Source organism: Temnothorax nylanderi, unplaced genomic scaffold (genome assembly GCF_030848795.1).
Source record: "Temnothorax nylanderi isolate EJ_2023f unplaced genomic scaffold, tnyl_v1.0 TNYL_tig0431_pilon, whole genome shotgun sequence".
NCBI lineage: Eukaryota > Metazoa > Arthropoda > Insecta > Hymenoptera > Formicidae > Temnothorax > Temnothorax nylanderi.
The window spans coordinates 48,511-63,223 of record NW_027249493.1 but is presented as its reverse complement, the minus strand read 5'-3'; the positions used below and the strand labels follow the sequence as shown (position 1 = coordinate 63,223).

General features: G+C 37.2%; 1 protein-coding gene across 1 annotated transcript; it reads right to left on the bottom strand.

Annotated features, from left to right (window-relative positions):
• Positions 1 to 937: 937 nt before the first annotated feature.
• On the bottom strand, positions 938 to 3,530 carry LOC139782634 (uncharacterized). Its single transcript, XM_071721648.1, has 5 exons — positions 3,510 to 3,530; positions 3,102 to 3,300; positions 1,355 to 1,890; positions 1,060 to 1,159; positions 938 to 996 (listed from the first exon to the last, which is right to left on the bottom strand). The coding sequence occupies exons 1-5, from the start codon at positions 3,528 to 3,530 to the stop codon at positions 938 to 940; spliced, it is 915 nt and encodes a 304-aa protein (XP_071577749.1).
• Between the last annotated feature and the right edge of the window lie 11,183 nt (positions 3,531 to 14,713).

Genomic DNA, 14,713 nt, shown 5'->3' with positions numbered 1-14,713 from the left:
TCAACGACATATCTGTCTAAACTCGTTCTTTGAAACGGCTTCATAGATCGCAAAATCCTTTTACAGGAGTAAAGTATAGGTACTAATAAAGAGTGGGAATATAAAAAAATTAGTAATAATTGAAAAAAATGTAAAAATGCCTAACGAGGCATCTGTACGACATATCTGTCAAAGCTCGTTCTTTGAAACGGCTTCATAGATCGCAAAATCCTTTTACAGGAGTAAAGTATAGGGTGGCTTGGGAATCGCGGCGGAGCCTTACTGCGTCCCCCGAGGAAACTGGGTGGGGGATCGCGGGGGCTCCGTCGCGATAACATGGAGGGCGACGGAGACATCGCCATCGTGCACGACGAGAAAGGTCGGCATGGGTTATGTCGCGGTCGACTGCGGGCCCATCTCCGTGGTGGCGGTGTATGCCCCTCCCAGCTGGACCCGCCCCCAATACGAGCAGCTGTTGGCAGAGTTGGAGGATTGCGTTCGCGGTTGTTCGTCGGGGCGGGTGATCGTGGCGGGGGACTTTAATCATGTCTGATAAAAACTCATACTTTCCCTCCATAAGAGCCGTTATTGTTTTCCTACAAGGGATTTTGTACAATGGTGAGACGGTTTGCATGAATTTTTGGAAGCCTTCTTTTTCCACCGTAGAGAATGGTAAGTTATCCTTTGCGATCATATATAACAGTTTATTAGTAATATCAGAAGCCTTCGATCCCCCATCTAGAAGAGAAATAGAAGAGAAACGTAGTTTGCTTTGATATTTAGAATCAAACGCAACTAATTAAAAGGTGAGATTAAAATTGAAGTGTATTGCAAAAAAATATCCTCTATGGTGAATATACGCTTAGATAAGTAGAATAAAAATAAAAATGTCTATATTTAATGTACCCAGTGAAAACAATTTAGTCAATGTTTCTGTACCATGAGTCGCAATGAAGCTTTAAAAACCAAATAGTCTGTCAATGCTGTCTGTCTCAGGAAACTCCGCATCCCAAAAGCCTTAAAAAATTTATTATTTATATTATGTAACATAAAAAGTGATAATAAAATAAAATATTATACCGTCTGGTGTATTTGGTCGCTCATATTTGTATCGATGTCGCGAGCATTGATTCTTTCGTTTTTGTTCTTCTTCTTTCGATAATGACAAACTTTTATAATACTAAAAATGAAATATTATAATTACTTTTTTATGAGAAAAATATATTTACTTATTTATACTTATATTTATTTTATTTATATTTATATTTATTTTATTTATATTTTTTATTTATATTTATTTATTTATTTATATTTATTTATTTATTTATATTTATTTATTTATATCCCATAACTATATTGTTAATATTGTTCTTACATCTCTGCATTCCCAGCAATCCCAGCCGTTTAACTTTGCTCTGTCAGCTTTACATCGCATGTTAAGCTGATGCTCTGAAATGTCCTTTCTTAGATGTCCTTTCTTAGAACTTACGTTAACTTTATCCTTTAATTTATTTTCCATTTGACATAATGAAAAATCCAAACGTTTTGCAGGAATTTTCCTCTTGAGTTTTAAACAATTTTTTACTTTAGATGCAACACTTCTTTGCATAGGACTGGCTTCTATCACTTCATCTTCATCACTATGCAATATATTAGCTGCCTCTATACTTGAGGACATCATCTTTTCATTATTCTCGACTGTATAAGATGTAAGTCGAGATTGTCTCATCATCAGTCCCTTCTTTAGAGATGGTGTAATTTTTGTAAAGAGCATCGATGGACTTGGCTGTTTATTTTCGTCGGTATCGTTCAATTTAATAGGACTTAAAATATCATCTAACTCCAATAATGGAATACTGTCGCTTTCATCCTTCGACATCATTTCATCTTTTGTTTTACAAGGTGTATCAACTGTCATTTAAGATGAAAAAAATGGTTACGAAATCCCATATACATATATAACAATTAATCGATGAATTAAGGTATTCCTTTCACGGAGGAGCGTATTTTGTAGGCGCTTAAGCAGGGCCTCAGCAAACTCTTGTATATTGCATTAAACTTATATAAAATCAAGTTATAATTGATTATTATGTTTAATTATAAGAAAAAAGTGAAAATATTATGTGTATTTAGAAATTTTTCATTTTTCGGTAAATTTTACTGTCAGAACAATATGGCAACGCTGCGCTTTTCAGGGCGCCGATTGTAAAATGTGAAGTTGATAACAAAAGTGTCAATGTAAGTGTCAATTTCATTAATCAAAAAATATTGTGACATTTTCTTTTTATCAAAGAGAGATTTTATAATAATGATGAGTGATAAGAAATATAAACTATAACCTGTTATGTAAAATAAATTATTTATGCGTATCTATGTTTTACCTAACTGCTAATTTTTTTTAAATTAAAATTTTGATTTATATTTTTATATTTATATATTCATCTTTATCTTTATATTTATATTTTTATATTTGTATTTTTGTTTATATTTATATATTTTATTTATACTTTTTATGCGATATATATTTTTGGATTATTTTTCTTTTTTAAAACATAATAAATAGTAGATAATAAACCATACGTGATAAACTGAAGTGTGACATGAGCGCACAGCTTGCAGCGCTGCCAAATAATTCCTGGAAAGTCGCCATTAAAAATATTCATCTATAAACCACATTTCAAGTCAACTTTTAACATAAATATTTTGTTTAAATATTCGGTGACTCTGTATTTTTATCGGCACTATCGAAAGTATAGAGTTTAGCGAATATGTAGCGCAGTTAATATTTAATATCTTAACATATTTGATAAACAAATTATTGTATTGAAATGTAGAAAATAGACTTTTTCTATAACGTCACATATAAAATATCGAATTTTCAAAGTCATAATTCTTCTTTATATGTTCGGTAATGTAATTTAATTTTTTTCTGGCGTAAAAATATGCATTTTAACTTTCTCGTACCAAAAAATCAGTTAATTCTTAAGACTTTGGTGTCATGAAAGGAATACCTTAAAATATGTTTACACAAATAATACTGAATTTTGCTGTTTTTACTGGGTAATAATAAATAATAAATATTTTAAACATCCTTAAAAAATTTACTAATAAAAACTACATACCCATAAATAATTTCTGTTTCTGGAAAGCCATGTCAATCCTAGGTTGCTTCGTCTTTGTTGGAACAAAGGAAGATCTTGATGCCTCTGAATACATTGATGTGGTCGATACTGTCGATGATGTTCGAGTCGTTTGAGAATCAGGATCATCTACGATCTCGAGCTCGTCGTCCGTTTCGGTATGTTTTTCAGAGTCTTGAGACTAATATCAACGTAATAAAAAATATAGTTAAAATTTCTATTTGATTGATAAATGTAATAGTAATTCTACTATTAAAGGGGGAATTGATCTGATTCTACCTAAAGAGTCTCTAGGAGAGAGAGGCGCCAACAGGTCATCATGTGACCAGCCCTCCGTGATTGGCTGGCAACAATATGTAGTGGACATTGCGAGGTGAGGAGAGGTTAAACCTCTTCTGTGCTCTTCTGCATTGGCGTCGCAATCTCGCAATGTCTTACTACATTTTACTACATATTGTTGCCAGCCAATTATGGAGAGCTGGTCACATCAATCCGTTGGCGCCTCTCTCTCCAGTCTCTCCTAGAGGCTCTCTAATTCTACCAAAACACATCATTGTGCATGATATGTCAAAACTTGAATCATCTGTTATACAAAACGTGTTATACTACCATATTATTTTTTCTTCTTTTTGATGCTACTTTCTCTCCAGGAGCGATATTCTCCTTCTGAAACTGCGTGTTAAAAATCTCAGGATGTAAGCGTTTAAGATGAAAACGTAAATTCGTGGTGTTTCCTGCAGTTTTTATAGTCTTCGTGCAATTTGAACATATTCCGCCTTCAGTAGATTTTATGAAGAACCTCCAAATGTCGCTTTTGGGACGAGACACTGTGAAATGTAAAATTGAAAAATTCGTGTTTATCTTTTCAGTGATAGAACACAATAAAAATATTCAATACTATAGATAATGTTATTAGTGAAGGATCAATGTTAAATGGATATAACAATATTTAAAGAAATAAAGAATAGTGTGTTATGCATGCGTACTTTTGTAGAATGTCAACGAAGACGAAGTTTTGGGTTAAGTGCTGAATAACGTGGACAATACTGACGATAGCTCTCTTTCTCTACTTCCCACACTTAATTACTTATACGGTTAACTTAATTTTGACGTAGCAATCATGCACGTCTGTAAAATTATTAAAAACAAAAACACTCAGGAATAATGAAAACTCACGAATGAAAGTATGAGATATCACAGTAAAAAAGTGTGCAAGTAGAAACTTGCACATTGCTTCCTCATAGTTTTCAAGTGTGCAAGTACAAACCTGCACATTGCTTCCTCTATGAGAAAACCTGTATTTTTATGCATAATTATTAGTAGATATTTATTAATTTGGCTCCCTCATAGAGGAAGCAATGTGCAGGTTTCTACTTACACACTTAAAAACTATGAAGAAGCAATGTACAAGTTTCTACTTGCACACTTTTTTTTATTGTAATAAAACTTTATTGCAACTAATATCTGTTATACTAATATCTGTTATAGGGGAGACCGGGGCTAACCCGACAACGGGGCAAACTTGACACTGGGCTTTTTGCCAATTTAAATCTATCGTAAAAACTTGCCTTTCCTACTGTAAATGCGTCTTTATGTGCCAGTATTATCAACGGAATTTGGTAACATTCTGAGTTATAGTGTAATTTTTAACGCGACATAAGCGTTTTTGATAGTGAAAAGTAATTTTTCTGATCTCTCGAAAATGTCTACTGTTTCATCGAGCTTTACTTTTGCGAATCTACCGGTAAGTGATTTTGATGGGAAATTCGATGCTTTATACGAATCCGATAATAGTTTTTGCATATTTTCAAAATTTTTATATTTTTGGAGTAACAAAAGTAAAAAACGACGTTTGGGGCAAAGTCGACACGCTGTTTTATTGGCTCCCAATAATAAACGATGCTTGTGATGCAGCAGCTATATAGCCCATGACAAATGTGTGCACACGTGTAATCGCAAATTTACTTGCATAAATTGTTTTTCAGACATGAGTTTAGATGAAAATAATTGAATGTTCAACAATTTTTGTTCTCATTATTTCCAATGATTGTTTTACTTAATTCCAAATTTTTGTACTTTCTAAATACACGATAAACAAATGTATATTTAATTTCAGACAATAAAAAATAAGTTCCAGATCAAATTGTGTCGATCAGGCAAAGTGTCGAGTTTACCCCAACATTTTTAAATTTAAAAATTTGTCTTCGCGTTACTTTTCCTTTCCTGGGAGCAAAACTAAGCGACGTACAGCAAAATTTCCTTAAGCAATTTTGTACCAGAAGGAACGCTCTTTATGTATGTATGTATGTATATTTATTGCATATCCCCATGGGGTTTACAAGGCGTTTTGTTTTTACGAGGAACGTACCCAAACCTTGAGACCGACGCCCAAAGGCCAGTCGGCCTCCTTGACACCACTCGATCGAAAAATAACGAGCGCAACATCAATTCAGATGTCTGCCAAGCGGGAGGACGATCCAGCAAGGGAGACGATGCGAACGAAGGCCGAGAGGAAAATATCCGACCCTCGTATACGTACATCCACTCCTATTCCTGAACATAATCCCGAGAGCGATAAAGAAAACGTCAGCTCAGACGTTGACATTACTATTCCATTGGATGACAGCGACCGCGAGGAGACGTTGGAACAGCTGATCCAGCCTAGCCAGCAGATCCAGAGCGATGACGCAGAGACAGCCGATTCACAGCGTGAATAAAGGTTGGTCCAGAGCCTGAAAAGAGACAAAGATATTATTATTAATAACGATGGATCAAAGCGAGATCTGTAATGAGTTTCTTATCGTTTATATAATCATAGCATTAACGTTATTGATTAACTTGATTTTATTAACGCATATTATTTTAACAAGTAATGAAAAGGGTTATAGAGACCTAAATATTAACGTAGCTCTGCCTAACGAGCAAATGTGACACAAGCCATGTTGCTTGAATTGATTGATATATTTCTTATATTGATTATCTTATATTACATACTATTAACATTGACGACTCTTCCAAACGAGCCAGATATATTTTAGCGTAAGATATACAGCGATAGTATAGTAAGTAAGAACATGCCCGAGTGCATATATATTTTATATTGATAAGCCAGATGGCTAAGATTACTATTAAATATCCATTTTAGTGACTTAGAGTCATAAAGAATCAAACTTTTGATTTATGATTGAAAATCATTTAACGACGACCGATTTAACTTTAAAAGGTCTTGTAGAACACGTACATGCGTTTTATTCGAGATAAATACGCGTAATTGACATTTTAACCACTTTTGATAAAAATCTATAATTATGATCCGATTTGCATATTATTATGTTAGAACACTTTCTAGTGGCCCACAGAACAAGCCTATATGGTTTAATTGCGAAAATACACCGTATTTCAAAATTTGATACCTTCGGGCCTAACTCTTCAATTATCATCCGATTTAGATGTTTAAGGTCTCAAACGTTTCGTTTTGACTTAAATAGACCATTTATGATGTCAAAAGTGAGAAAATATAATTAGAACAAAAAATCACCAGTTTCGGTGAGATTCGTCATTAATGATGCGAATCGATTGCGAATAGTTTCAAACGTCTTGTTATCATCTACAGAGACTACCCATGCGATAAAATTATTGAATTTTGCAATAGATAAGATTTTTACCCCTTTGGGGCAACTTCTTTGTTTACAGTCCGAATGACTTTTTATTAGTCTTAAAATGTTCGTAGTGACTCCCAGAAGCGAGCCATGCAATAATATTTCAATAATTATTAATATTTCACAATGTTGCAAAAATTTGCAAAAATCGAGAATAAGCCTAATGATGAAACTTTAATCATAGAAATGGGTTATATTGATCCCAAATAACAATAATCTGAGGTGCTTTTCTCAAATTTTGCATTATTTCAAAAGTTGACACTTTTTGGTCAATTGTTTAAATAAATGAATTTTTAGACTTTTGACGTTATAATATCATTCGTAGGGACTGAATAAAGACGTCCATGCTGAAAAAACATTGATTTTGTCAAGATTGCAAAAGTCGATCTGTAATGACGAACTTTTGTAATTCGCGTGATTTACCGACTTTAAGGTCGAAATCTATTCACTTACCGTAAGAGGAACTAGGAAAATCCTCATTTAGTCAAATCAAAGCAATTGTATTGATTTTGACAAAATTAACGAGACTCGTAAATATCGATAAATATATATATTTAAACGCACAGAAAATCTTGTAATAAATAAAGAAAAATGTTCATCTAGTCAAAAGTGCATAAAAATATATATATGAAGATTTCATTGACATAGGTCAGTTATATGAAAAATAGAGATAGATGGATTATCTTGATTTAAGGTGCATATCCTTTAATGAGATATTGATACAAGTGCCTTGAATGCATTTTGCAAACGCTCAAAGCGTTCTGCGTTGATTATACATCGATTCCTGAAAAAAGGGAAATTGATTGTTTAACATAATATACTTACCTGGATACTTACCGGATGAGTCCTGTTGATAATAAATGTACCTGAAAATAAATGGGATGAATGATTACGCGACATTAATTGAAAAATGTTAATGAGCAGGGAAAATCCGTATTTATGTAAAGAGTGCGTGATATTGCGTAACGAGCGAATGATAAAACGGGATTCATCATATTATTATATAAATTTTGCATATAAATTTATTATTTGCAAAAGGGAAAATCCGAAAACACGCAGTCGCATAATTAAATTGTTATTGCGTCATTCTGAACGTCGGCAGTTGCCTTTGACGTAACTTGATATCTTGTTTACTTCGCGAGAAGGTTCCGAGAAACCTGTCCACTGCGTGCAAGAGAGATAGCGACAGAATAGAACTGGCTGCTCATTGGCTCAAGCCGAGGTAGTGGGAAGACACAGCCAGCTCGGGTATATAAGGACGAGCAAACTCAGCTCGAGGTTCTTTCCCATGGGTGCTTCCCAGTGATACTTCGAAAGAGTATTCGTATAAATCGAGTTTAGAAGGGACATCTTAAGCGTAACTATTAACGATCGTATACTCGTTTATGGGAAAGATTAGTTCGCGTATACTCGCGTGCTTGTAATTATCTTTCGCGCAGCGAACGGTTGTTAAGCAACAATTATATTGTTAGATTACTCGACTCGTAGCGAGGAATAAGACCCGGCATCGTGCATTGTCGTTAGCCGTTGGAATTACTTTCCATTTTGACAAATAGCGTACTCATGTACCAAAGTCTTAAAATATATCTTGTTATTGTTAATTCAATACAGATTCATAATTAATTAAATATTCCTATCCTAATATCCGGATATCAAATACGTAACGCGAACGCGAGTGAAGGACTTTGAAGCTACATCGTCTGAAGAACGTCAGAGCTGAGCCACGTACAGATAAGATATTCTGGAAGGAAGGAAGTTAATAAGCCCATTGTCATTGCCATTGACGGGCATATACGTTCTGTGTCAGCGTACAAAACACAGTGGCGACCGTATAAATTACATTCAAGTAAGTTAATTCTTATTCACGACCACAAGTTCGGTCACAACCTCTACAAGCAAAATCAAAAAACTTAAACATATTCAAATCATAACTACTCATATCGAAAACTGAATCTTCTTTCTCATGCTCTTCTTTGTCTTCTTTCTCTTCCTATCTTGCGTCGATACCCCTCCCTGGCCTTCCTCCCATTCGTCCCATCCTCATTTACTCCAATCCCTCTTCCCTCCCTCCCCCTTATCCTCGTCCGGCTCCATCAGCAATTTCTTTTCCAAATCCTTGGAGATTTCCTCTTCCTCTGATCTCTCCGATCTCTTCCTTTGCCTACCTTCCATTTTCTCCTCTCTCTCCTCTCTCTCCCTATCTCTCCTTTCCACCGACTTATCTTCGTCTATCTTCACTCCTAAGCTGTTTCCAGCTTTTCTCCTCGCCTCTATCACCCGCCATTTCTCCTCTTCGTCCTTTAGCTTCACCAAAAGCGTTATCCATGCTCCTCTTTGACCCACTATACTCACCTCTCTCACCGTAACCCTTATCCTTAGTCCTTCCGCAAACACCTCCTTCACCTTCTCCCAGTGCGAGCCCTTGTCCCCCCATACCTCCTTCTCCGCCCTTACTATTACATTTCTTTTCCTTTGCTCCTCCTCACTCCTCTCACGCACCCCCGCCCACCATTTCCTCCTTACCCTCACTCCCTCCTCGTTGTCCTCCCTCTTCCTTTTCCCTCCGTTTTGCTCCATTCTCTCCACCTTCCTCTCCATTCTCCTTACTTTCTCCTCAAGCTTCTCTATCCTCTCCTCCTTCTTTCTCTCCTCCTCTTTCTTCTCCTTCACCATCTTCCTTACCTTCTCCTCTAGCTCCTCTATTCTCTCCTCCTTCCTTCTCTCCACTTCTTTCCTTTCCTTCTCCACCTTCTTTAGTTTCTTCTCCATAATCCTTTCCACCGCCTCCGCTATTATTCTTCCTTCTTCCTCTATCCTGATTAGTCCTGGGTAATCTGTAAATTTAATTTAATCACCTCCTCTTTCTTCATCTTTCCTCTTTCCTCCTCACTCTCCCCCCTACTCCCCCTCTCCCTCACCTCGTTCCTTTTACTGCCTCCACTATCACCCCTTTTCCTCTCCTTCTTTCCCCCTCTAGTTCCATCATCCATTCCTCCCCTCCTCCGTCCTCGTCTAGCACCCATCCCACCGCTTCCTGCCAGCTACCACTTCCTGATTCCCATCTCCTACATTCCTCCCACACATGCTCCCATGATTCCTCCCTGTGTTCACATAACCTACATTTCTTCTTCTCTTCCGTTTCCCAGTATTTGCTCTCTCTCATCTCATTTCCTAATCTAAATCTCGCCACCCTGTTCCATCTGCTCTCTCCCCATCCTTTCTTCAAATACCCCGGAATACCCTCTCCTTTTATCACCTTGTACTATCTGTTATACTCCGCACCCTCGATCCTTTCCCATTTCTCTCTTCTTTGTACTTCCTTATCCCCTCCGAACAGTTTGTGGAACCATTCTTCTTCGTCTTGTCTCAGTTTTTCCAGTTCCTTCAATTCAACACCTCTGCCTTCAAAAAACTTTCCTCTTTCTCTCTCCCAGTTTGAACTTGTTTTTCCTTCTTTCTCCTTTCCCTTTACCTCCTCCCAGCATAGCCTTGCCAATTCACTTCCTCTACCCTCCTCTAGTTTTCTCTCAAATCTCCATGCTCTCATCCCTGCCCTCCCTCTCAACTTATCCCTTTGCGTCTCCTCCCTAACTAGATACCATGGCGTTCTCCCATCCACTCCCAGTACCCATCTGATATACCTTTCTTCCAGTCTTTCCATTCCTTCCCTTTCTATCCATCCCCATATTTCCGCTCCATATCCCATTACCGTCCACACCAGTCTATCAAATAGCCACAATCTTTTTCCCCAGTCTCTCCCAAATCTCCTCTTCCCTATCCCCCAGATCTTTCCCATTACTGCCGCCGCCTTCTTGATCCTTTCCCTTACCTGCGCTTCTTGTCCTCCATTCCTTTGGAACATGTACCCTAAATATCGAAATTCCTTCACCTCTCCTAATTCTTTCCCTTCCCACCTCCATCTTCTCTTACTGTCCCTCCCTCCTCCTTTCCTAAATCTCATAATCTTTGTTTTCCCCACGTTCAATTCCAATCTCTTCCTACTTAGATAACCTTCAAGTCTTTCCAACATGCTCCTCATTTGGTCCTCGTCCTCCGCCAACAGCACTATATCATCCGCATACGCCAACGTATATACCCTCCTACCTCCTAACACCACTCCTCCCCATTTAACCTTGCCCATTTCCTGTTCCATATCCGCCAGTAACACGTTAAACAGCAACGGACTCAGTGGGCACCCTTGCCTTACTCCTCTTCCCGTCCAGAACTCTTCTCCCATTCCGTCTCCTACCCTTACCCTGAAACCGCCTGTAAAAATTCAGACGGCTTCATCGACTCCATCCGTTACCGCAATGACCACCCAGAGATCAAGCCAAAGCACGGAGGGACGAGAGGCAACACCAACGAGAGAACCCGTCAAAACCAAGGCGGCGATTAAATCTATAGATCCGCAATTACGTTCCTCGACTCCCATTCCCGAGGTTGATCCTAATGATAACGATACCAGCCTTGATATCACCATTCCATTGGAGAGCAGCGACAGCGAGGCACCGGAGGTCGATCAGCTGATGCAGAGCAGTCAGCAGATGAAGCCAGACGACGTTCCGACACCGGATACCCAAAGGTTGGAGAAATAGAGATAGATTGATTTTCACAATTTATTCTTTTGTTGTGACAGAAGTCATACATTATAATATATTCGTTTATTTTATCGAGTTAATAATCAAGAGCTCTTCCAAACGAGCTAAATATTACTATAATGACTGGATATAGATTCGTAACGATTAGAGTAACGTCATACGTAGAGAATAGGACTTATCGCGTAATCGTGATGCACGACGACGAGTACTTTGTAATCTTAACGAAACCGATAGAGCGCGATAGCTCATAGGGATGTACAAAGCATCCGACAATTATATATTTCTTTTATTCGACGTTTAGAGTCGAAATTGATTAATTTTATTATTATTTGGCCAGAAAGGAGATTTCGCGACGAAATAGGCCAATAGCGTAAAGCAACGTCTAGCAACGACATTTTTCGATAGATTCGCGTAGAGTGAATCGAGACGAGTCCGAATATGCTCAATATACGATAACTTTACCATCGGATTCAAATTAAGCGCGATCAGCTGATTAATCGATTGAAAGATAAATTCGCGCGGATAACGATAGATTTTGATCATTTATGATTACCAGACATCAGATAAATGTCAATTGTCGATTTAGGATCGATATTTACAAAATTGACACTTTTCTAGAAAAATCTTTAGTTTGGATAATTTTGATCGAACAAGAGCGTGGACACATTCGTATCGTCTCAGGGAACGAGCCTATATAGTTTATTTCAAAGAAATTGAAATATTCCAAGTTTTGACACTTTTGGACCGACTCTGCCAATTGTGATGCGATTTAGCGAAATAAGGATTCAAACGTTTCGTTAGATCCTAGAGAAACCGCCTGTATAGTTTATTTGCGATTTTTAACGGTATTTAAAGATTTCACCCCTCGGGGGCAACTTCGCCATTTATGATGCGATTTTAGTTTTTAAGGGCTTAAACGATTTGTCTAGTCCCAGAGAGACTGCCCATATAGTTTAATTTCAATATTTTTCGTTATTACGAGTTTTCACCATTTAGGGTGCACTTTGTCAATAAGCGACCGATCGAGTTGCGAATCGTCTTAAACGATTTCTAATGATCCCTGGAAGTGATTCACGTAGTTTAATTCTGATATTTTCAGTTATTTAAAGATTTTCAATAAAATGGTGAAAATTGTTGTTAAGTCGAATTATAATGATTCAACGATATATACGTGTTCCTGAGGACACATGAAAAGAGAATCTGACGTGACTTATGCAATTTTCATTATAATTAAAAAAAATGACCATTCGGGGTCAAAACTAGTATTAATTGATTTTCTAAAGTTTTTATTTGATATTTGTGTTCAGAGGAACCAACCAAAGTCACCTATGGGAAAAAACCTTGAAATTTTTCATAATTACGGATTTTCACAAAATTTTGCAAAATTGTCGAATTGCAAATTATCGAATATTTTCGTGATATTTCGATAGATTCACGTTCAGAGGGATGTAAGAAACCATCCTATGCTATTTAAATTCATTTTGAGACATTAATTAAGAAATGCACTTGTTAGGGTCAAAATCCGTAATTGGCGTAATTATTATATTTTATCAATAGATATAAGTTCTGAGAGGTAAAACGAATCCAACGAGCTATTGATTACTCAATTTGAGTCAGTATTAAAGATTTTTATTATTTTTATGAAATAATTAATTATTGAGATATATGCGTATTTTATTGCATAAAATGCATTGTTGTAACGAAAGAAAGAAGTGTATCAAGTCAGAATTGCATTTAGATGCGTATATAGTTATTGCATTGTCATAGGTCAGTTGCGTGATATTTCGAATTAAGCGTGTTAAATAAGTATTAACGATAAAATCATGTAGCGTGAACAGATATAAATACGTTGGATACCTTTTACAAGAATTACAAGCGTTTTACGTTACTTTGTCCAAAAGGGAGAAAGTGTAATTATTACATACTTACCGATACTTACCTGGTGAATCCTGAAGAATCTTAAAGCCAGCGTGATGAGTCTGAAAAGAAAAAGAGAAGGTATGCATGAACGAATGTACATACGGGATTAGATAATTATGTAATGAGCAGGGACATCCGTACTCATTGTACAGTGTGCAAGAATGTATACTTTAGGGGAAATGGAATAAGAATAATGTCGGGAACGATATTCGCAGGATTCATCAATTTTATTAACATATATTTGTTTGCTAGAAGAATAAATTTTATCGGTCATGTAGTCGCATGTCTTTTCGTAGAATCAATTAAAATTCCATTGCTTTGATGCAAGCCGCGAGCTTCGAGCCGGCGAGGTAATTTGATATCTTTGTTTGCGTCGAGCGCGTTCAGACCAGTCGACTGCATGATGGAGAGAGAAAGCGAATACGGGCTTCGCAACCGATTCTCATTGGTTGAGAGCCTGTGGGTGGGAATATCAGCCCAGAGAGGGTATATAAGCCAGCTCGAGCGAACGCTCGAGGTTAGTCAATCCGTGGAGAGTCAGTCGGTAGACGGTTAGTTATTCCATATAGAATCACTCGGAAATATCTTGCGATACGCTCAGTGGAAAGAAAGTTTTTCGCGTAGCGTGTTTTATAAAGCGAGTAGAGTTTAAGATTCGGGATTGAACCCGGTTAACATCCGTTACCAGTTACAGAGATAACTTTTCTCTATTTCGTGTACTTTGTGCCGAAACAAATATATTTTATTTTTGTTATAGTTAAATACAAATCTAAAAGTTCATTCACATTTCCTATCCTACGATTACGTTATCTGAAACGCGAACCGAGTGCGAGTACGTGCCCTTGTCGAACGACATCGTGCCGAAAAACGTGACGAGCCACGCAGTCGGAAGATAATATTTCAAAAAGGAAGGAAGGAAGCATCTCGATCAAGGCGACCGAGAATACAAGCGTTCTGTGTAATCGCTTGAAAACACAGTGGCGACCATAAAATACTTATATCCAAGTAAGTCCTACGGATCCTTGATCAAATGTTCGGTCACAACCCTACTTATCGTCTCGCTTAACAACTCCTCCGTTCTCCTCACCAGCCCTTCTCTTACTCCCCTTTCTCTCATTGCTTTTATTAGGACTCCTCTATCTACCGAATCAAACGCCGCCTTAAGGTCCACGAAACATACTATCAATTTTCCCCCCTTCTTTTCTAACCTTCTGTTCACCAAGTAGTTCAACACATAGATGTTATCTATTGTTCCCATCCCCCTTCTGAAACCTGTTTGGTTCTGTGGTACTATTCTCTTCACCTCTGTCTCCTCTCTTAACCTCTCTGCCAGAATAGCCGTGTACACCTTGTATAACGACGGCATTATTGTCACCCCTCTATACTCTTCCGCTCTTTTTCCTTATCCTTTCTTTAC

What these genes read in the sequence shown, in the direction of transcription:
- LOC139782634 (XM_071721648.1), bottom strand. Translation starts at nt 3,530, where the DNA reads ATGCAGAAGAGCACAGAAGAG. An exon ending in TGCAGAAGAGCACAGAAGAG is followed by an intron (nt 3,301 to 3,509) that starts GTTTAACCTCTC and finishes CGTTGATATTAG; the next exon opens with TCTCAAGACTCTGAAAAACA. An exon ending in GAAACAGAAATTATTTATGG is followed by an intron (nt 1,891 to 3,101) that starts GTATGTAGTTTT and finishes CTTAAATGACAG; the next exon opens with TTGATACACCTTGTAAAACA.